We start from the raw sequence: 23930 nt of genomic DNA, 5'->3' as shown, positions 1-23930 counted from the left end.
CTGTTTGAATAATTTAATTTAATAACGTGATTGAAATGTAGTTTTAAAACTGAAGAAATTCTTGAAAATATGATACTTTTCTTACTGGTTTTATTTTATTTGCATAACCCTTTCGGTAACACCTTATTTGACAGGGTGTGCATAAGGCTGATATTACACCTGACCATTCAGGAGTCTTTATGAACGTCTATGACATTTTGAGCGCACGGGCACGAAGCAGGAAGAGGGCGGAGGGGTAGCATCTTGGTTCGAGTGATATTTGAAAAAAACAAAACAAAACAAGAAAGCACCGTCGATAGCACCTGATGATATACCTTATCTGGCGCTTACTACATCAAATCTAAAGGTGGTTTTGGCATAATCTGGATTGTGAGTGGATCAAGATGGCTAGTAGTAGTGGGGAACTTTCAGAAGATGAAAATATAGATATAGGATGGTCTATGGTAGAAAATAGAAGAAGGGGCGGTGGGAAAGATGAGGCTAAAAAGGGAATAAATGCTGGTAAAAGATCTCTTGAGGATGAGGAAGAAAGAGCTGAGATAAGGAAGAAAATACTGATGGAAGATTTTAAAGTGATATTAAAATTGAAGGCTGGACAGGATATGATTGGATTAAATCTAATCAGTTTGGATTTAGAAAAGGCAGAAGTACAATCGATCCAGCATTATGTCTGGAACATGAAATTAGACGGGCCCAGATTAATCTAGAGAGTGTGATAGCAGTCTTCTTGGATGTGGAGAAGACTTGTGGCATGTTGTGGAAAGAAGGGCTGTTGATTAAAATTAAACAAATGGGTATGAGGGGTAAAATATATAGATGGATAAAAGTGTTCTCCTTCCTCTCTCCACCAGTTTCATGTTCCTGCTATAGTCTCACCTCCCGCACCATTTGCACTGTATATTCAAATTAAGAGCCCTTATTCTTGAGCTGGAGATGTTTTTGTTGTTCGTTTTTATTTTTGTTATTTTTTTATCCCTGGTTCATTAACCTTGACCTTGTATTTTTTCCTTAACCTAACCCCACTGAAAGGGCAAGCTTAGCCTTTGGGTTACTGAAGATGTGTGCCTGAGTCCAACCCTTTGGTAGAGATTCAGGGCCCACTTAATTACCAACAAAAACATAATTATTTACATTCAAAACGATATGACGACATGATTAGACTCGGGGTGATACAACACAATCTTTTATTTTTGATTTTTTTACTTTTACCGTTGTTATTTTTTAATAATAAAAAAATATATAATTATTATTTTTTTAAACAAACCTTTGGGGAGACAGAGACGTACTGTGTGAAAGTGCAACTGAACTTGTGGTGCCGTTATAAAAGCTTTCAACTATTCTACAGAAGTTTGGTCCAAATCCAAACAAGTGTAGCACTTTGAAAAGAAACTGATGCTCCAACATGTCTAAAGCTTTGTAGAAGTCCTGGAAAGAGGATGAAGCCTTTATCCTCATTCAGGTTACTGTACTCAAGTAAATCCTGCACCAGTCGAATGCTATTGTGTATAGTTTGTTTGGATATAAAACCTGCCCAGGTGAAAAAAAAGTATACTTTAGTATACTTCAAACATACTTACATTTGTGAAAGTACACTTTAAGTATGCTAAATATTAAGTGTACTACCTATAGTACACTTAGGTAGTAGGTAGTACTACCTAAGTAGGTATACATCTGACTGAAGTATACTTCAGTCAGATGACTGAAGTATACTAAAAATATACTTGTACCAATTTCGAAATTAGAACTATAAACACACTTAAACATAATTGCACCAAAATACACTTTTAATGAATTCAATAAAAGTATACTTTAAATGAACAAAATATGAATGAATATGTATGAATTTTTAAGTGCCTTAATAATCTTTTACTATTTATTAAAATTGCATACAATAAAAAAATGATAATCATGATATAATTTTTTAAGAAAGTATCCAGTCAATTTTCAGATGTGTGATGTAAAACCTTACAATCAACGGCATTAGCTCCAGTTTATACTCCACACCAGATGGTGGCGGTATTGCAAATTTTCATTTATTTAAAAAACGCCAGAAGAAAAAACTTGAAGCAGGGAACTATAAACATAATATTATGTCTATGTCTATGGCAGGAAAGATAACAGACGCTGTTCAAATTAGCCATTTTTACTCGCATAATGCCTTAAAAGTAGAGAGGACCTTGACAATAGTTACTAATTTTGGTAAATTCAAGCTAGTGACGTCCTAATCCGAGTTAGACGACAACACAACGGGACAACAACCCATGGAAATGAAATGTGTGTCACAAAAGGAGCCCGGAGGGATGAAGGCTGTTAAGTGTTGCTAGCTGGTGGTAAGTTTGCTTATTAATTATCTTCATTTAATTATAAACAGTGCAGTAAGGATATATAACTTACGTTGGTTTCTTAAATAATTATTTTATCAATTTTATTGTGACTTGTATGATTATTACTATAGTAATCATTCAGCTTCATGTTATAACTGCATGGAGGCTGTTTGTTGCGACTTATACTTTAATTCATAAACTAACCTGGTTTTAATTGAGCTCCATAAGACAGAGAGACTTTGATATTGTGAGGTTGTTGTTCTAACTCGTTCATCAATGTTTTTATCTTCAACATGTTTTCAGTCTAACTAAGCAAATGAAGATGAAAGAGGAAGCCAGAGAAATCGGGTGTTAGAAAAGCTAAAGACTTTCTGTCTCAGAAGAAGCTCTGGCTCCACCAGATCACCAACCAGCTGAACCTTCACATCATCTTCATGATGTAAGTTTGTTTTTTCAATGAGGAGCTAGCTACATTTTCAACAACAAAAACTGCTGTGTTACCAACACTAAGTGCTTAATAAACATGATTTGATTTAAAGGTAACTGGAAAGAATTTTTTTTTTATTTGTTGTTGACTTTCAGGGCCCTGTGATGGACTGGTGACCTGTCCAGGGTGAACCCTGCCTCTCATCTGATGGCTGCTGGAGATGGGCACCACCAGCCCCCCTCACCACCCTGCAGGGATCAGTGTGTTCAGATCATGGATGGAAAGATTTTAAGGTAGTTTGTCTCCTTAAGTCCACATTTAAAACAGCTTCATAGTTAATGCCAACATCAACGACATTGCTGACTATTTTTTCTACTTCTAACATAAACAGGCAAAGAAGACACCCAGAAATGTTTTTCACCCGAGGCATCCGATCCCAATACTCATCAGTTCTGATGATGTCACATACATGGCGAGTCCACAACGTCTTAAAATTGTAAGTATTATTTTTTTATTTGCCATTTTTCTGTTCTCTTTAAATACAAATGCTTTCTCTGTTTAATTACTCTATTGTTCTTTTTTGTAGGTTCCTGTAAGGTGCAGTGAACGGGAATGTTCTGTCGTTGATCCTCACTGTCATGTTTTATTGTCACACTTAAAATTTCATGTTCATGTGTTCACTTTTGATGTGTAAACTGATAACTTATGTAAAGTTCATAAAGTTGTGAGTAAAATTGGACAATTTTAAAATGTCTGTAATAAAATAATATTTGAATTACCTTGAGCATCTTGTGTAATTAATCTTTCCATGTAATTTTAGCCTAAAACAATGTAAGTACTGTAGTGTAGTTATGCATGTAATGTACAAAATGGGTACGTAGGAATAAAGACTTTCACGAGTAATTAAAATTGTAGTTTATTATCAATAGCAGGTAATCAAAAATAAAAATTAAGTGTAATATAAGTACATTACTAATATATTAATAGTATATTTAAAATATATTTGAAGTTTATTAAATATTTATTTTAATATAATTCTGAGACAGAATTATTACACTCAAAATATAATAATTATATCAAAATATAATAAAGCTCTGAAATATTATATTTAAAAAGTATACTTTTAGTACACTCTAAGCACACTTGAAGTTGTTCCAAAAACTTATAGTATACTAAAATATACTATTAGCTGTAATTTAATACTATTTAAATACTACTAAAGTATACTAAGCACAAAATTAGTTGTTCCAAAATAGTACAGTTTAAGTACATCAATAAAAGTATACTAAAGTATGTTAAAATTTAGTATACTAAAGTATACTTTTTTTCACCTAGGTGTCTCAGTTTCAGAAATAACATCCTTAGCACCAGTTTTTAATCTATTTGTGTGGTTGTATGCCAATAGTATAAACTAATACAGTTTAGAAGAGTAATCAGATGATAGTTGTCTAGAACCTTGTTGTCTCTTCCTGGTTTTGGTATAAGGGTGATAAAGCCTTGCTTCATGCTATGTGGAAGTGAATTATTACACAAGATCTCTTAAAAAACCTGGAATATAAATTCTCTTAGATAAACCCAGAAATGTCTATAGAAATTGGCAGGAAGGCCGTCAGGGCTGGGGGATTTATCCAGTTTCAAGCACATGATGGCGCTGTCTAGTTCTTCCACATTAATGTCTTTGTCACAGTTTTCCTGGAAATCCTCAGAGATTTGAGGGACAAAGTATTTGACTTGGTCTAGCAGAAGGTCGCAGCCTGGGGTTGAAAAGGAGGAGCGATAAAGGTTTTGATAAAAGTTGCTAATTTCTTTTGCAATTAGAATTTGGTCTGTACATTCATTGTTGTTGATAATAAAGGATTGAATGTGATTTTTAACTTGTCTTCTCTTTTCCAATCTGCAGAAGTATGAACTGTTTTTCTCCCCTTCCTCAATTCATTTAGCTCTGGATCTGACAAAAGCTCCCTGGGCCTTTCTTTCATAGATGGAATCTAATTTAGCTTGTAGAGTCAGGAGGTTATTTTTGTCAGCCTCAGTCCAAATATATTGAAAATGATACAATGGTACAACAATGCATCCTGCATGAATCCCCGCTATATTTCAGAATTATGAAATAATTCAGCTATTGAGGTGGAAGTCTGTAATTTGACTGATTATTGCAGGACTTTAAAGCTGTAAAGTTTTAAGAGCATCAAAAGGCATCTGGGTATTCAATTGTGTGTTCTCCTGTCTCTCTCATAACAAGTCCTCTTTATCAAAACCTAGTTGTTTTCATTTTATATTCTGAACCACTTCACAAAGGATGAAATACGAAATGGAACAATGGTAATACATTATGATTTTACAAATACAAAACACAGTGTTGGGGTCACACTCTGGTCTTTATTTGAACCTTCTAGACAGATTTTGTTTCTCGGTCTGTTCCAGCTTGGCATTCATCTGGAAGATTTCTTAGTCAGAACAACATTCAGTTTGTTGTTGTTGTTTATCTCCAGAACAAATGATACAAATAACAGTACAATGTGAATTAAAAACTGTTTTTTTTTTCAGAACATCCCAGATATTGTTTAGCACCATTAATGTAAATACTAACCTTTTAAAGAAATAGTGTGTGTAAGTTTGGGTCAAAGAGAAAATGACAGATAAAAGTTTGTTCCTGTAAGCTGAACATTATACAAAAAAAAAACAGAAACAAAAAAAAAACTATGTAAAACCTATAGTGTGCTTGGTTACTACTCTATAATCACAAATTTCTCCTGTGGCATACCTACTGTAGCAGTGCTGACAAGACATGTAAATGGACACATTGGTTCTGGAAGTGTGTAAAGAGTCGGACCTGAATAGGCTCCTTTCAATTTTGCAAGCAAATTTTCTTCCCGAACGCAACACAATATAGAGCCACCTCAGTGCTTTTTTTTTTTATCCAGGAATGATAATGGTCACAGAGTTACATCTGGTGCCTCTGCGTGGGTTTTACATGTAGACCGAAGGAGCTGGTCCCTCTGTCGTTCAATGGCCTCTAACGCTATTGTGCAGAGCACTGCAGTTCCTCACTAGCAAATCCAGCGGATGAAGCGCTCAAAGAAAGCAGATTTGCCCAGCACGAAGAAGTTGTCGCCCCTAAAGATGGCAGATGAGTCTCCCAGTGACACCTTGCGCAGCACCTCTTCGTCAGTGTCGCCTCCCAAAGCGATCACCGTGGGAACACCTTCTACTCTCTTCATGGCCTCCACGCCCTCTTCCAGCTGGTCGGTGGAGGTTATTCCATCCGTGATGAAGACGAAGGCCACCTCAGCGTTGCGTCGGGATAGCCGTTGACTCTGCAAATGCGAAAGCGGGAGAGGGGGTTTAGCATTTGAGAAATAGTTCGAATTTGAGAAAGGCATTCAGGTCACAGTCGGTAAAAATGTCGGGTCCAAACAGAAGACAATTTACTGCAGCAATGACAGGATTCACCAGCTAGCAAATCATGTAGCTTTTAGCTCGTAGTAGAGACAGTTTCCTTTTTTCCAAACTCCAAGTCAGGTTTCTTGGCCTATTAGTGCCATTGTAGACAAAACAAAATGTTTTCTGTCAAGTTTCTACCAAAAAAAACTCAGACATTTCTAGATGAATCTTAGAAATGTACTAGATAAAACAAGGACATTTCTGAGATCCTAAAGTCAAAAATGTTCTAACATTTTTTTTAATAATTTAGAGAATAATCTCAGAAAATGGACTTAACAGGGATGTTGTGAATTTACGCATAGAGTCCCTATACTTAGGTGACACCAGGAACGTGTTTTGAAGGCAACATGTAAGTGAATCACAACAGACAATACATTTGCACATCAGTAGGTAGACATGCCTACTGAAAATGATAGATTGTTAGACCAAGTCCACTGTCAGACCCTGTTTTTGTGGACGAACAGTACCTGTCTGACCACCAGGTTGTTTACAGCATAGATGATGGCGTTGCCCAAAGCGGACGAGGAGTCCAAATAGTTCACAGCTGCCAGCGAATCCACGATGACGGTGAGATTATGCGTGAGCGGGAACTCTTCTTTGTGGTCTCCCGTGCTGCCAAACTGCAGCAGAGCTAGACGGGCCTTGGTGTCGTCGGTCGGGCCGTCGGCCAGGGTCAGGCGGCGGGCTACGTTCTCGATGAACTCTTTGGCCCGGAGGTGGTTCTCCAGGCCCATCCTCTCCGAACCATCCAACATGAAGATCACGTCCACCGGCCTCTGCACACAACTAGCCACAGCTGGCTCTGAAACAGACCCACACACACACGCACACACACAGCGTAGTGTTCAGTAAGCAACAGCTGGAGCGCAGATGTTCAAAAAGTTAAGGCTGAGAAAATGCAATAACATGCAACAACTCTTTACATGCCGGCGTCGATCAGGGCTATTAATGTTCAACAAAAACAGTGCTGTTTGAGTTTGCTCTGCCATATTTTTCTTTTTATTTCTTGCCAACATATAAAGATCGATTACATTCTGTTTTATTCAAAAACAACATTGTTCACATCTGATAGGCGCAGTCACGGAGCTGGTAAAAATAACACTTGGTTAAAGCTACAAGGTGGTCAATTCTTTCTAGTCATCAGACTTCATAGACCAAGCCACATGCTGTAGAAGTCATGCACCAGCCAGGAGTATAATGTACAATATTTCCGTCTCTGTCCGAGCCAAGCACATCACCCAAACATACACATACAAAGGCCTCTGACTCATATACAAAATAATGTGAAATGTATTTATAGACTCGATATTTTCCATGTGTAATTACTTGTAGCCACCATAAAACACTCACAGGGAATAAAAGTAAAGGCTGTAACCATGGATATGTGCAAAACAGCAAAAAAAGAGAGAAAAAAAAGTAGGGAAACATTTCGAGTGATTCATAAAGCTCATGATTCACAGTGGAAATGAGGCTTCATCAAAGGGCCACTGTGCAAAAGTAACATGAACGGGTCTACAGTCGACACCATCCATTTTAACTCAAAATAGCTTTCAACTAATATGTTAAAACAAAAAAAAAATATGTGTACGAAATTAACATGTTTCTCTGGGAGACAAAAAAATGGGTTATGACTGCACGTTAGGGTCATTGTAGATGGATAAAAAGGAAGAGGAGGACATTTTTGATAAAAAGTCAAACGTTTTGAGATTAGTCTCAAATGTGCAAATTTCTGAGATTGAAGTGGAAAATTTGCTATGGCAACACAGACAATTTCTAGAAAAAAAAATTAGGAAATTTCTGATTTTGACATGTGGAAAATTCCTCTCACTCCCTAAGAAAAATCTGAAATTTTGAGATTAATGTCAGAATTTTGCTAAAAACAACTTGGAAATTTCTAAGTATCAAAAGGGGAAAAAGTTTAGGAAATGTTTACATTAAAAACATTTTTTTTTTAGAAAATGTCAAAGTGTTTTTCTTTTGTCGGAAATTGACGTCTTTTTTTTATTCTATCTACAACGGCCCTAATACACCGTCGTAGGAGAGAGAGCCTAATCTACATTTTGAATTATTTTTCTTTATCACATTTGCACAAAACACACAAGTTTGCCCTCAAAGCTTCATGCAGTTCATTTCACTGGCCTGTAAATGTATTATTGCACCTTCAGAATAAAAAACAAAATGATTTAAACACAAATAAAGTCATTTTAGCAAGCTTATTATTAGTCAAGGTCATTGAGGCGAGGTAGCATGGTTAGCACTGTAGCACTAACAAAGCCCCAGGGCTTTCTCAGGGTCTCCCATAAGGTCGCCATAGACATATTTAAATGAGTCGATGAACAGCTTGGTCCACTGCTCCCTGTCCACTCCCTGGGAGAGTTTGGCTCTCTGGGCTGTGTACGCCATGGTTGCTATGCCAACCGGATACTGCTGCTTGTTCAGGTTGCTCAGCAGGCCGGCCACACTCTCCAGTGAGGTGGGGACTAAAGAGGGGTTGCCTTCTTCGGCCAGTGGCTTCCAGGGGGGCGGGGCTTCCCCCAGAGTGACGCCCCCTCCTGCAACGAGTGGGTGGAACAACATTGTGGGCAGGGGGTCCCACGAATGCATCAACAGAGCCTGTTACGGCGCTGGAGGTACAGCGAGTTGGTCTAAAACGAGTTAATCACATCTGAACAAGCATAAATGTAAGCAACAGCAGACATGAGCATCGTTCCAAATGTTACGCTGGAAAAACAGAGGTGAAAAGTTTGCAGCTGTTCAGTTTTCTGCTTTAAAGTTGAGAAACTAGAAATACCTTCAAATTCTGAAATATAGTCCTGTAAACCCGTTTGATTTCATCTTATGCCTTTTGAGGCCTAACAGGGCCGGACATAGGTATAAACAAATTTTGCGACTGTTTAGTGCCCTCTGCTGGCCTCAATGACCCTAAAGAGATTAAGATTATTAAAGCTGTAGTATGTAACTTTTGTAAAAAAACATGTTTTTTTTTTACACATTTGTTGAAACTGTCACTATGTCGTAACATTACGGTATGAAACAGATTATATTAAAAAAATCTAGCTCCTCTGCCTTTTCCCGGTGCTAATTAGAAACAACCAATCAGAGCCAGGAGGAGGGTCTTATCGCTGTCAATGATGCCCATTAATGACAATGGGCATCATTGCCCATTGATGACCAACATGCTATGTTGTCCTTGTCAACATAGCATGTCACGAATGCTAATGCTAGTTAGCATAGTCACCGATGACGGCAGACAAACGGTTTTTCTGTAACAATAAGTTGTTTCTCCACCATTCGCACATTCAGCAGCACATTCACGAGGATGATTGACTGCGCTAAGGCCTTCCTCCTGGCTCTGATTGGTTGTTTTCATTTGGGAACTGTGTATTTTTTTCAGACAACAGCGGCACTGGGAGGAGGTGGAGGAAGTTGATCCTTTAGCAGATTATCTCTTATATTATAATACCGTCATGACATGGTGACAGTTTTGGTGACAGTATGTAAAAAAAACAAAAACATTTTTATTAAAGTTATGAGCCGCAGCTTTAACGACTAAACAGCTATACACGTATTAGTCTTATAAATGAATTCAAAATGTAGAATTCACAAATGTTAACTCATTAAACACAACAGAGTGATATTTTTGTTTTAATTTAGATGATTATGGCTTATATTAAATTAAAGCAAAACTTTTTTCTTCAATGACATGTATATTACACAAAAAAGCTGCGATTGTGCCTATTTGTTTACTATTTTTTTTCTACTAGGCCTTTTCCCTCCACTCAACTTTCCATTAATGTACTTGGATACAATACTCAGTAGACTCTTTAGCAATGGCCTTTTCTGGTTTACCTTCCTTGATGAGAGAGGAAAACAAGCTGTCTTCCCTACGATTAAGTAGGCCAAGAGTTCTGTGCTATGTCTAATACTCAACATTTCTGAGAAATTAAGTTTTCCATAATTATAAATGTTAACAGACATTAAACACTTGTAATATGTCACTCTGCATAATCGATATTTAAAATACTGGCATTCCACGTAACAAACTGGAATCAGGCCTTCAAATGAAATGCTGGTCCAACCCTGCAAAGAAAAACAAAACAAAACACAAGGTTCCCCATACCTAGAAGCATCGAATAAAACTGGTCTTACCTGATTTACATGGAAGATCAGGGCATATGATGGCTGGATCTGTGAAAAAAATTTAACAATAACAAACAGTTCATAGATTATCATTGAACTCTCCACTAAGTAGACATGCCGTACATACAGTACTGATCTGCTGTGTGATTTACCAGGGCAGAGCACGGTCTCAATCTTGTCGATGAATTCCTCCGCCACCAGGTCTGCGAACCGCCTCATTCCCATCACTCTGCCTTCCTTCTGGCAGGCAATGCTCTGCAGACTCTCGTTCTCCTCGACCTGCTCAAACATGTCCCCGATACCGATGGCACTCACGTCGACGCCCGGGTGACTGTTCACGCGGATCGATACGGACAAAAACAAAAACAAGCTCTGAGATAAGACCCTTTTTTTGCGCAGCGTCACAATTCCAACATTTTAAAACACAGAACAGCAGTCGCACTTGCACAGATACGGCAGCAGTCTGTCGTCGTCCCTTGGGTCAAAGCGTCCGTCCGTAATCACGACGACCGTGACGTTGGCTTTGGCTCGGCGGCTGTCCCTGATCAGGTGGTCGTAGGCAAACTTAAGAGCAGATGGAGTCCAGGTTCCTCCTGCGATCCACTCTAACCGCTTCACAGCTTCCTGGACAGGAAGGGGGAAGAGGATGGTGGCAATGGATTTATTAAAAATGGACACAAAAAGCCACACGCTGTATATCTATGACAATATTTCTGAATTGCAATTTTTAGTTTTAGTATTTGTTTAGTAAAGTAACATGTGCTTATATCCCTATCTGCCTCATAAAGGGCCTCAGAGGTTTTGATGCGTAGAATCCAGTTCCATATGTAAGGAAGTACTGGATGATAGTGGGTGATACTTAAGACAACATCTCCTCCAAGCAGATACTAAATATTTTAGATGATTTATGAAATAGCTTAAAAAGTTTTGAGCAGTTTCTAGTGCAGATGAGTCCAATAAAAAGCCCAAATTCAGTAGCATCCATGCCCTACCCTCAGTTTGTTCCTTCTTAAGATGTAGATCCTTAAAAACACACTTAAAACACATGGTCTAAGTTGTTGGAGAATTGAAGTTGATTTCTTTTCCTCAAGTGTTGTTGGAGCTTTCAGAAATACATCAAGTATAAGTAACACCAAAGCAAAAAAGCAAAAGCAGAGTGTCCTTGAAGACAAAGTAGAAAGATACATGAATCTGGTGTCAGATCTGATCTCTGTTTAACTTCCTTCAGCCATATGTGTCAATAGACCTGATCAGCTTTAAATAATCAAACCACATACGGCCAACAGGATGGAAGAGCCATCTGCTAAATATAAACTTTTCTGTAATGTACATCAGTGTTTATTTCTGTTCCAGTATTGGTGAAACCTTAAACGCCGTCAGCGAGTTGATGTTGCTGTCATTGAGGTTGATTGCTTGGAAGGTCCCATTGTGGCTGTACTGCACCACACCGACCCTTGTGCCTGTGAAAACAGAGGGCCTTCTTGTTAGAGTGCTCCAATTCACAATCACTTTTGGAAGTGTTGGCATTGCACTTTGACATCTGAACCTGTTTCGGACTGCGGGTCTTTGGCAAAAGATCCCAGTCTGTTGATGGTGTTGATGACAAAGTTCTTTTCCAGGGTGAAGTTGGTGAGTCCCACAGACTCTGAGCTGTCAATAACAAAGACGATATCCAGGGCCCCGCAGCGTTTCTCGCAGTCTGGACATTTAAAAATAATGCAACCAATAAGTAATAAACATAAAACGGAGGTTTTAGTCGCTTCTACACTAAACTCACCACAGCAGCCACACGTCTCTCTGATGTAGTTCATGACATCACATTCCTGCGGGCGAAAACACAATCATGACCCTTAAAACCTCTGAGTTTGTGTTTCATTCACTGATAAAACTGTGATCAGATGTGTTCTCACAGTAAGCCCGGGATCTCCCTCTGGACCTGGATCTCCCTGTCGAGGAAGACAAATTAAATTTACCTTTGGAATCTGTTTTGCTAAGAATACCACTGTAGATGATTAACGTCATTTGTTGACTTACATCTCGACCAGGACCTCCTCTGGGTCCTCTTAGCCCTGGTTCCCCTGTGGGCCCTGGTTCACCCTGATGAAGGCAAAGGGCTCACTTAGCTGAGATGTTAAGTAAAACATTATCCATAATTGCATCTTTGAAGTTACTTACTGACTCTCCTGGAGTTCCTTTATTTCCAGGATCTCCCTTCTGACCACAGTCTCCTCTGCTGCCAGGGGGTCCACGCTTGCCCGGGTCCCCTCTTTCGCCCTACAAATGAGCAGAGACAATCCATGTCAATTGAACCAACTTGGCAACAAAGGGAAGGCTGAAGATCTCAGAGTGCCTATGTCTCGTACTGGATCTCCTCTTGGTCCAGGATAGCTAAAGCCAGGTCTTCCAGCATCTCCCTGCCAAGAAAGTAAAAACATGTATGAAGTAAACCGAGAATGACATCGCTGTGGACGAAGACAAATCTACTGCTGGTAACCTTTGGTCCAGGCTGCCCAGGCTCTCCTCTTGGTCCCATATCACCAGGGTCTCCTCTGGTGCCCTAAAGTTCAAACAGCGTCAGACGGCATCTCGGGATTTCTTGAGATGATTTGTAAAATGCAACTTTTAACCTACGTTTCTTCCAGGCTCCCCTGAAGCTCCTGGTGGTCCTCTAGGTCCTGGCAAGCCAGTGTCTCCCTGTTTAGATAAAACACAACGGAAGTTACATTGAAAGTTAAAGTATATTAATGAGGATATGCCATTGACCTTCATCTAATAAAATGGGTCTTTCTACCTTTGCACCTTTGCTTCCCGATTCTCCGGGGACTCCTCTCAAGCCCTCTGGTCCCATTTCGCCCTGAAATGATATCACATCAGTCTTCATCTGGATGCTGCAATATGGGAGAAAAGTTCTACAAAAATCCTTAGGAACTCTGAAGAAAGTTCTTACAAATGGGCGTGTGAACACCTACCTTCTCTCCCTTGGTACCATCTGGTCCAGGTTCACCTTTGGGCCCGTAGTCTCCTCTTCTTCCCTAAAAAAATCCCAAAAGCCAATGAAGGCCCATCAGACTTTGCAAAGACAGAACATGCGCAAAAATAACTGAATATTCTGGATACTCTTACTTCCTCGCCTCGTTTTCCCGGACTTCCAGGGAGTCCCTAGAAAACAAAACAAGTACAGATCAACCATTCATTGCATTGGACAGTTTGGGTTTGAATGGACACATCTGTCCTAACCATCTTACAGGGGTTCCTTTAGTTCCAGGAACGCCAGGTGACCCATTACTTCCTCTTTCTCCCTGCAAATGAAACATCAGAGTTTAACCTATTAGCTGCAACAGAAAACATCTGCTTTCTCTGTCCATTTCTGTTTTACCTGTGGTCCACCTTCTCCAGGCGGGCCAGGGGGACCGGCTCTTCCTGGGCGCCCAGGGTCACCCTGGAAACAATGAGGCAGTTTTTAACAGTGACCTGCAGGGGTAAGAGGTAAGGGTTTTACAACCCAAATGTGTTACCTTCTCCCCATCAGTTCCTGAAGGACCACGTTCGCCGACATCTCCTGGATGACCATCGGGACCCTGGAAACCATTTGATTCTGATCATAAATTGACTATAAAGACGCTCAAATGGCCTTAGATGATGATAAGTGTCATACTCTGTCGCCTGGGTCTCCTTTGCAACCTGGGGCACCAATCCGTCCAAGTTTGCCCTGAAAGTAGGGAAAAGTTGCAAAATATGTGTGTCACCAAAGAACTCTAGAGGTAGTGTTAAAAGATTACAAGCTCTGTGATAAAAACTTTACTTTTTGTCCATCAGTTCCGTTACGTCCTGGAATACCAGCCACACCCTATTGGCAATAAACAGACCCAGTTAGAGAAACTGAGACTGGTTCAAAACCAGTACTAATAGGTAACAAGTTTGAAATCATCAACAAAACCTACCTTTTTGCCCTGAGTTCCAATCTCCCCCTGTATTCAGACAGATTAAAAAAAATGCTTATCAATTATTATTATAACATCAACAGAGTGAATCCTGAACATCTTTATCAAAGCAAGATCTTTTGAATCCCCACAAAACCAAGTTGAAGTCTCACCTTGTCGCCTATTGGACCAAGTTCACCCTATGAAGAGAGGAAAAAGGAAAACCACTTCATAAAATGTTAGTACTAGTCAAAGCTCAGTTAAAATCCAGTTGGTGAGACCCTCCCACCTTGATACCAGGCTGACCGATGGGACCTTCAATGCCGGGGTCTCCTGGGCGACCTCTTTCACCTTTTAGTCCTGCTTCACCATTGTCTCCTTTAGCTCCCTGGTCAATAAGTTCCAACATGATCAGCGAAGGAAAGCGGCTGAAATATGCCGAGATCATGTGAGTGTGTATGTGGAAAACTCACTTTCTGTCCTCTGTGGCCTTTTGGACCAGGTTGCCCTGGTGTCTCCAGGCAGGACACGTTATAACACTAGTGACGCAAAAATAAAGCGGTGAGTGAGGACATAATTGCCTACTTTATATATTTCAAAGATAGTACTAGTAACAGTCCAGTCTTACGTCTACGAACGCCATATGTTTCTGTAAAGAAAAAGAAGAAGCTGTCAGGCCGAGAGGTAAAAACAATTAAGTTTAATGTGTGAACGTATAATTGAGCATTACCATTGTCTTGATAATGCGGTCCATTGTTGAGGTTTGTATAATTGGTCTGCCCTTGCTAAGGTCCACAGCCATGAAGTCGTCCCTGAAGACCGACGCCGGGGAGTTGGCAATCTCTTTCAGTCCCGTCTCCTCGATGTTCGTCGATGCCGCTACGGCAAACACCCTGATGCCCTTATCACGCGCGTCTTCCGCTGACACCTTGATGCCCCCACACGGGTTTCCGGTCACGTGGCCGTCAGTGATGACCACGGCGAACCGCAGGGGTGTGACGCTTGAAGCGGGTCCAAGCAGCATCTCCTCGGACATTCTTCGGAGAGCGCAGTCGATGTAGGTGCCTTTTCCAAGGTAATTCTCAATTCTCACGAGAGACTACAACAATAAACAAGCGGATCATCACAAGGTGGAAAAACGGGAATAAAAACTACTTTCGATGTTATATAGACAGGTTGTGCCTTGAGTATTTCAGAAACTACTGATCTTCATGTTGGCAGAGAATGGAGCAAACAAAGGAAAATATCCGAGGTGCAGAAGAGGGGAAGACTGATTTCAAATGATTGGAGTGCAAAATGAGCTTAAATATCCAATCATTATAACAAAGACGTTTTCACCACCAATTCAGAATGCAAAACACATTGAATCTTGAAGCGGAAAGGCATGGCAACAGAAAGCCTTGAAAGGAGACCTTCCTGTCAGCTAAGAACAGGAAACTGGGGTTAAAATGTCCACAGGCTCACTAAAATTGGCTAATAATTATAAATCTTAGCTTTAAATGCAACATTCCTGTAGGTAGGGTCAGACTGTGGAGTAAACAGGATGACAGCAGGGGTTCATCCTGGATTATATCAGCTGGAGTGATGTGGAGGATTATGCCTTGAGACACTTTGGGTCGGTTAGCATAAACTAAAAGTTGAAATGTCGCAGCCTATTCAGTTGTTGCTGCTGAGCACATCCATCGGATGTGATCATCTTAAATAGTACGGAAATATGTTCAAAAGTTCATGACCTCTGAGAACTTTGAACTGAACAGTGCATTTTATAACATGGAACATCAAACAAATGTAAATTGTGTGGTTAGCTTAGCCGGCTGTAACATCAAGCAAACGTGAATTTTAATATGAGGTCTGAGAGGGCTCCAAGCTGATGAACAAAATGGTTTATCATTTGCAATCACAAATATTCAAACTTAATAAAACACACAAGCTGCTGCTTTGACATAAGTTAAGAATAACTTTAAATGTTGACATCAGCAACATCTGTGTTTACCTGAAGCTTCAACATGGATGCAGTTAATAGGCCACATTAACACAACACGTCTTTCTAACGTTTAAACAAATATGAATGGGGATTTGTGGAACAGGCCTGCGTGAGTTCGTGTGTGCGTAGCGTAGGTCTTACGGAGAGGAACGCGTCCTTTCCTTGGATGGGGCTGAAAACCTGCTGAGTCTGGGAGAAGTGCAGTCCACCGATAGCCCAGGTGATTGGAACAGTGTTCCGGATTTCTTCATCTTTCAATCGCCGCACAAACTGATCCGTGAATTCCTACGGAAAAGGAGCAACAGAAAACATCATACTACAGTACAGGGTGAAAAAAAGTGAACAAAGTTTCTTTAATGCCTCAAAGAAAGTGGGTAAAAATGAAACGCATAACATGACTTCTATGGCTTACGAGAATCTATGCGGATTTTAGTTTCATTCTTTTGGGAACAAGTATGTTCAATTTAGCAGAAAACTCACATGTAACAGTTGGGATTTACTCACTAGAAAACAGAAATCTGAAAGTGTATCATTAATTAGTTCACTATTATTAAGATGTGTGCAAAACTAATCCCAGGCAGGGACTCAAACCCAGGACTTTCTCGCTGCAAGCTAACATTGCTACCAACTGTGGCATGATGGCAGTTTTCAGTGTCTATTTTTCAACATACTGTACTGCATTTCAACATAATATACAGGAAAATCTGTCTTATTCCTTTGTGCCTGCCTTCAAAATGTATGTGTGATGGCATTCATAAGTCAGAAAATGAAATTAAATAAGTTTCGCAGCAGCACGGCTGTATCTGCTGATAGAGTAATGCATAAAAAGATTGCAAAAACAGGAACTGTGGCAAACAACGTGGAATGACAGCTGCGAGGTCAAACAGAGGTCAAACAAATCTTTATTACTCACTGTTAAGAAATCTGTAGACAATATTTAGTGTGTGGGACTGAATCTGGAAAATGAATTTACTCTGAGGCTTTCAAGTTATCAACTATCATCCTAAAAGTTGTGCTTTTGTAAAGCTGAGCAAAAAGATGAAATTAGTTAGAGGTAAGGACGCAAACAAGAATTTGGCTTCCAAACATTTATTATTCTTCTCTGAAAGTTTTTACTCATAAGTCGTTCATAAGTCGACAGCACTGTTCATTAGTACGGTAGAAAAAGCGGTGCCTGTGAACAATTTCTGTCATTTTTTAAATTTATTTCCTCAACTGAATTTATTCCGATTCTCAACAACTTAACGAATCAACGTGACTGCTTCTGATGAGGATTTTGAAATTTAGTTTTTTTTAAACAATTTTTCATTTCACTGACTGAAAATATGGACAAGTTTGAATTTTCAGTTTTTTTTGTTTTTTTTTAGGAATGGCATGTTTTCTTGTCTTTGCCATTTTATAAACCTGCTGAGGGAATTTGACTTCTGTGCGTTTCATAGATAACATTTGGATTTATTTATATAATAATGCCTATCATTTTTCAATGCCTTGCCAAATTAATTCTTTAGCAGATAAAAATTGGATCGTTTTGACAATTAATTAGCACAAATTATTAATTAAATATTTACCATGGCAACCTTGATGTCTCTATGGTCAATATGCTACACTTCTGCACCAGGATCCAACTCCCAGCTGAACTACGTTAGAGTCTGCAGTATCTTATGCATAATTAAACTGTGATGATTTTACAGCAGCAAAATCTTCCTATGTCTTATATCTGCGACTAAACTTTATTAACCATCCGAACTGTGCCCTCTCAGTTGGTCGCTCTGTAAAACAGTGATGGGTAAAAGACGAACCCGGATGCTTTTCACCAACGCTCCAGGGGGCGACTCCTGCAGCGCGATGGTCTCAGATGTGTCTATGGTGAAGTACAGGTGTATGGGACATTCTCTCCTCTCTGAAAGAAGCACACCAGCGGATGTGGTTAAAACGTGCTTGGCGTTGCACTGTTACTGTTGCCGCGGAGATGCTGGCACTCACGGTTGCAGTCTGCTTTCTCGGCGTGAGTCAGGGCTCCGAGGAGAAGACAGAGCACGACAGTCTCCAACGCAAGCATCTTCTTCTTCCGCAGTCTAAAACAGAGAAGAAGGGAAAAACAAGAAACAAGGTACACCACATGAGTTGACGCAAACGTTGCTGCTCTTTCCATGCTGGCAGCTTGTTAAAATGTAAAGTGTTAGGAGCAAACTGATAAAATAAAAATTAAACTTGCTTTGTTTCTGTCATGGAGCGTTACTTTCCATGAGAATTCTGAACAGGATTTCATCTAGTCTCCGAGCCAACTGTTTCAGATTAAAAATCCAGCAAACAATGGCAATATTTTTTGCAGAGAGAACAAAATGGCTGCCAAACAATTAGTTATATAAATGATTTTATTGCACACTAGTAAAACAGAGTTTAAATTAAAGCCTTGAATGAGAAGCAGGTACCAAACTCCAGCTATAAACTGTAGAAATTCAGTCAGCCATCCTGCTTGCAGGTTAGGAAGATATTATTTTCAGGCTGTTTACACAAAAGCAAACTGATGACAACTACATATTTTGATTAATTTGATTATGTATCCAGCGAAAGGCCTCATATTTAGTTTTTAGTCAGTTGGTTTCTAAAGTCTACTACCCCCTAGAGGATTTCCTCACTGTCACAGGCAGATTAACCTGTACAGTATGGCCTTGGACAGTATTTCCCCAACGCTGGTCCTCAAGGCAAACTGCTCTGCATGTTTCAGATGTCTCCCTCCTCGAACACACCTGATTCAGATTATTGTAGTTCAGTAAAAGCCTGTTGACCAGCCATCAATTGAAATCGTGTGTGCTAAATCGAGGAAACACCTAAAACATTAAGGGCAGCGTGCCTTGAGGGGCAGGCTTGGAAAGGGTTTCTATTACTTATCTGCATATCCAGTCAATAATGGATGTACACATTGAAGTTGGTATGTAATTTGTTTCTGCGAAATCAATTTCATGGTCTACACTCTTAAGGAAGACCATGAATCTCTAAAACACGTAAACCGGTAAAATGTGTGCTGGATGTTTTTGAGATTTCTTTAAAATTACTCAAACATTTACAATATATTTTGAGTATTTTTGTTTAGTTTTGTTTTGGATTTTTTTTTGCATCAGGACCGCTTTCAGGATGTCCTAAAGTCTTAAATTCATGTGTCTAAAAGTAAAGCCTTAAAATGTCTTAAATTATTAATTTTTAAAGTGCCTCCATGGCTGCAGCCCTAGTCACCTGTCTTCCTTATCTTTATTTGTCTTTCTTTGGATGGGTTGTACTGAAATAAATTTTATTATGCTTCTTTGTAACAATAAACGCATTCTGATTCTGAAAAACAAATAAGTTGGTCTTAAATATGTTATTCACAGGTTTTAAATGTTGTCTTGGCAGAACTATTTAATTTCATATATTCTATGTTTTTTTTTAATGGGACGTTTCTGTAAGGCAAAAGTTTGAGTCACATGAAGACATCCTCATTGTATTCTGTGGCTCAAGGCTATTGATAATCCACTGCTAATATACTCTTGCTAGCTAGATAGCTAGCTAGCTTTCTCTTTCTTGTGTCTATAGCCTAAAGGACATATGCAAATCTATTGCCAGTTGGCTTGGCGAAGTTTGTTCATTTCTGTGAAGATACAGGTCTTAAAGTGCATTCATAGTGGCCTTAAAAAGTCTTAAATTTGAGTTGGCGAAACCTGCAGAAACCCTGGCTTTACATTGAGGCAGCCATGTGAAGCCAAAACTAAAGCGGACTCGCACCTGGACTGGATGAATCTACCCTGATCACAAATTCTTTTAAACACAGTTTGTATAGATAGAAAAAGCTGTAACAAAAATAAATATTTATCCCTCCACAGACTTATTATCCTTTTTTTCAGTCCTCTCTTAATATTTCAGATGATCAAACTAATTGCAATGTGAGACAAAAACAACCGGAGTACATATAAAAGGCAGTTTTTAAATAATTGTATTTATTAAAAGGAAAGTAGCTAAACAAAACGTAGATGCCCCTAGCATTGTGCTAACGAGCAATTAGTATTTCATACACTGGACACATTTTAGGCCACTCTTCTATGTAGAATGGTTTTAATATTCCCAGTTGTGAGGAGTCTGGAATGAATGCGGGCCATGCAGCAGCAGCAAGACCAGTCACACCTTCATTCTTGTTTTTGTTCAGTCAATCAGAGGTGGATATAGGGTTGCTTGGTTTACTGTTCACTCATGAATACCATGAGTTTGATCACGGTATTCATGTACGATTCATATTTCCAACAAATTCATGAAGTAACTCAGTAATCCAGGTCCAGAAGCAGCAAATGGGCACCAGATCATCACGCTACCGTCACCGTGTTTCGACTGTAGGTATGACCTTTTTCTGAAATTCTGTTTTATAACAGATGTAACTGAACACACAGTTTCCAAAAGGGTCCAGTTTTTTTTCTCATCAGTCCTCAGAATATTTTCCACAAATGTCTTGAGGATCATCGAGAGATTTATGGCAAATGTGGCCAAAAAAACTGGTTTTGTTCTTGGAACTCTATCACGGATCATGAACTCTGACCTCTGAGGAACGTGAGCCCTGCACTGGATTAGATGTTAGTTTTATTCTCCTCTGGATGAATCACTAATGAACACCTGGAGTGATTTTGGAAGGACAGCCATTCCTTTAAGACTCACTGCTCTATAGATAATGATTCCCATTGTGATTCACTGGAGTCCCAAACATTTTAAATGGGTTATTAACCATTTTTAGGTTGGAAAAAAGGCCAATGTTTCTCAACTGTGCATGAATTTCTATCTTCATGTTGTCCAACAAGTTATATTTAAAGTGATCATCATTCAAAATCTGCATTTCTTTTTTGTATTTACTCAGGTTCGTTTTGCCTGACACCAAAATCTGTTTGATAATCTGAAACATTTAAGTTTCAGAATAATAGAGAGAGAGAGAGAGAGAGAGAGAGAGAGAGAGAGAGAGAGAGAGAGAGAGAGAGAGAGAGAGAGTAGAAGAAGGGGCCCCATGTGAGATTATTGAAGGAACCTCCACTGCCTCTGGGGAAATCAGTTTGGACCATTAAAAAGTTTTCTGTCCAAACTTTTTGCCATGAGGACCAAAGTTGTTAAACAGAAAGACTTGGGGCCTTAAAAATTGTAAATATTGTATTAAAACTAACCTTTCATACTTATCTGCTTGGCAATAACATCTTTAAATTTGATCAAAGAGAAGAAAATAGTTGGATTTTAGTAGAAAATGAATCTGTGAATCATTGCAGATACACAAAAATGTCCACATTTTCACAATTTTTGGCAGGTTGATTGTTTTCTTACTTTGAAAAGAAGTAAAATTTACTTTTGGGAAAAAGTAGGCCAATGTTTGTTATTCTAGATGCTTCAAAATTAAAATGAATGCAAAAATGTTGCCCTAAAAAATGTCCATCTGCATCAACCACCTATGACTGCAGGTCAGATTTGCTCCTGTCTCGAGCAAAATCCTACAGAGGGCCGCAAAGGGCCCCCAGGCCGCACTTTGGACACCCCTGCACTAGATATAAGAAATATCGCCTCGTTGCACAGATAATCACACAAAATCAAATTAGCACAAACTACAAACTGGTTAGCTTGGCAGTGCAGCCACACAATGATTCACTTTGGAAAGGTAGTTGTTTCCTGGACAGCTGGACTTGGATAAAGTCTGTATCGGTTGAAAGAGTGAACTGATGTGTGTTTGGGTGTTTGTATCTTAGCTTCCTACCAAATCCTGAACCATTTGTGACCCAAAGGTTGAAAATCACATGCAGCGTCCTTTAATACCACTAAAAGCCCAAACGAAGTGCTGCCTGGGAGCAGAAATAACATGTAAACAATTATCCTCCTGTGTCCCTGTTATTTGTCACTCAGCACAAATATGAGCAACTTACAGCAAGTAAGTGACAATCACTGAGCTTATGCAATTTACAAGAACCTCAAAACCCTCACGAAAAACAAAATGTCTGCCACTTTAGAGGGAGAAAACACAGGATAATTATCTATCCGGCTTCGAGGATCTGTAATTAAACAACCTACCAACTGATCCTAAACATCTGAGCCCACATGGAAAGAAATAATCACTTTCCACAAGTTTTCCAAAGGAAGTTTTCTTACTCATCATTCTTAGCTCTCCTGTAATTGTGTTTTAATTGTCGACTAACGGATTAGGGGACCACGCGCTTTGCTGTGGCGCCCTCTCGCGGACAGAAAACAACGCAGTGGAGAGGAGTCGCTCCTGCAAATGTTTTCACTCTTCTCCAAGGAGCGTAATCCAGTCATCTCACTTTACAAGTGAAAATCACGCACACACACACAAAAAAAATGCAATCAAGAAAGCAGAGCGAGACACTAAGCGTCAAGAAAGTTTGGAAGTTTTCACAGGACGTGGATGCTCAGATCAAACTTTAATCAAGCATACGTTTTGGGTTACATTTCATTAAGACGCATAAAGAAGAAGAGACACAAATTTGTTAAGATACAGCGAGAGTAAAGACAACCACGTTTGGAGAGCTGTTGTGCGTAAAAGAGCGCAGCTTACCTGGACTGTTTGGGCACTTCAAACTTTTACGCAGCTGGGGCCCACAAAGCTGGTTATGTCCTCATCTCCACAGAAGGGAAAAGGGGGGGAATTCAGAAGGACAACGCGGGAAAGAAAAGCTCCGAGATGTGCGCTTACTTCCCGCAGCAGAGAGCCGTCCTTTCGCCCTGCCGTCCCGGTCCAAGCCCCAGCCAAAAAAAAAAAAAAGTCCTGATCCCTCCTCCGAGGAGCGCGCGCGACATACCACAGTGTGCGCCGCTGTCCGCGCGGGGGCGCCCTGGCTCCGTCGGAGCCCGCGTGCACGCGCGCACGCGGACTGTCACGACAGAAAGGTAGCTCGTGCCAGTAAATGATCAACAACTTTAAACCGGGTTGTGATGCCCGTTTGGCATCAGACGGATTGTGGACGCAAGACAAGCCTGGGGGACAGATGCAGAACGCTTAGGACGGACTTATATTATTGTTGTTATTATGATTTAATCTCAAACATGTGGAGGGTTTGAAGTCGTATAGAACAGGACAGAGAACAGACTGAACGCCGTCAATAAAGACGCACATGCGCACGAATGCTGGAGTGTCTGGACGCCTGTTTGTGATTAGTAGGCAGAGTGAGGGGAGTTTACAGCCGGAGTAAACACTTACAGCCCGACCATGAGACTTCTCATCATGTTTGTATATTCGTAGGTGCACCAGTCCCCCCCCCTCCATGTGTTTGAATGATTGTGCACATAGTGGGAGGTCTTCCTGTTAGCGTTGGGAAATTTGGCTAATTTGCACAGTCGCACGAAAGTTTTACCAGTTAAACTTTAATTTAGTTTGATTTTTGCTAATTATGCATGCGAAGGTCATAATTATCTGGCCCAGAAAGCAAAAGAGGCTAAAGAGGCAGTATTATCTAAATTCGACAGTTTTTTGTTGTTGTTGTTTTTTTTTAGCTTTAAATCATGTTATAATGTTGTTTTCTCATCAAAAACATACCTAGACTGTTGCCTTGATTCTTTAAACTCCATAGTAACCAACTGTCAACTGTGCAAAATGCTTCATGGGACCAGACACAAAGCTAAAGTTTCCAAGTTTCTGCCTCCCAGAGCAACAGAGCTGCCCTTACCTTGTCAGCTCCTTCAGACTA

The 23930-nt window shown here is 39.8% G+C and overlaps 1 protein-coding gene and 1 long non-coding RNA gene across 4 annotated transcripts; one reads left to right on the top strand and one right to left on the bottom strand.

The window, feature by feature from the left end:
• The first annotated feature begins 1987 nt into the window (after positions 1 to 1987).
• Positions 1988 to 3530, top strand: LOC145547889 (uncharacterized). Of its 2 annotated transcripts, none has more exons than XR_014084151.1 (5): positions 1988 to 2330; positions 2628 to 2763; positions 2907 to 3044; positions 3149 to 3247; positions 3338 to 3530. It is a non-coding gene; the product is annotated as an uncharacterized LOC145547889 (long non-coding RNA). The 2 variants fall into 2 exon arrangements; XR_014084150.1 differs by having other exon boundaries at positions 2012 to 2330; positions 3143 to 3247.
• A 1580-nt stretch (positions 3531 to 5110) lies between these two features.
• col6a2 (collagen, type VI, alpha 2) lies at positions 5111 to 23003 on the bottom strand. Of its 2 annotated transcripts, XM_008432934.2 has the most exons (32): positions 22802 to 23003; positions 18223 to 18314; positions 18039 to 18139; positions 16381 to 16524; positions 14986 to 15354; positions 14884 to 14904; positions 14729 to 14794; positions 14545 to 14643; positions 14429 to 14455; positions 14277 to 14303; positions 14138 to 14182; positions 13991 to 14044; positions 13851 to 13913; positions 13712 to 13774; positions 13581 to 13634; positions 13459 to 13494; positions 13305 to 13367; positions 13127 to 13189; positions 12967 to 13029; positions 12830 to 12892; positions 12699 to 12749; positions 12511 to 12609; positions 12370 to 12432; positions 12246 to 12281; positions 12113 to 12158; positions 11882 to 12034; positions 11701 to 11795; positions 10778 to 10959; positions 10488 to 10666; positions 10345 to 10383; positions 6663 to 6997; positions 5111 to 6068 (listed from the first exon to the last, which is right to left on the bottom strand). In XM_008432934.2, the coding sequence occupies exons 2-32, from the start codon at positions 18296 to 18298 to the stop codon at positions 5802 to 5804; spliced, it is 3042 nt and encodes a 1013-aa protein (XP_008431156.2). In that variant the 5' UTR covers positions 18299 to 18314; positions 22802 to 23003; the 3' UTR covers positions 5111 to 5801. The 2 variants fall into 2 exon arrangements, with proteins under 2 accessions (XP_008431156.2, XP_008431157.1); XM_008432935.2 differs by lacking the exons at positions 5111 to 6068; positions 6663 to 6997 and adding an exon at positions 7166 to 8747.
• Between the last annotated feature and the right edge of the window lie 927 nt (positions 23004 to 23930).

This window comes from Poecilia reticulata, chromosome 17, assembly GCF_904066995.2.
Source record: "Poecilia reticulata chromosome 17, P_reticulata-male-v2, whole genome shotgun sequence".
In the NCBI taxonomy this organism is placed as follows: Eukaryota; Metazoa; Chordata; class Actinopteri; order Cyprinodontiformes; family Poeciliidae; genus Poecilia; species Poecilia reticulata.
The sequence above is the reverse complement of the archived record's forward strand: the minus strand, read 5'-3'. Positions and strand labels throughout refer to the sequence as shown.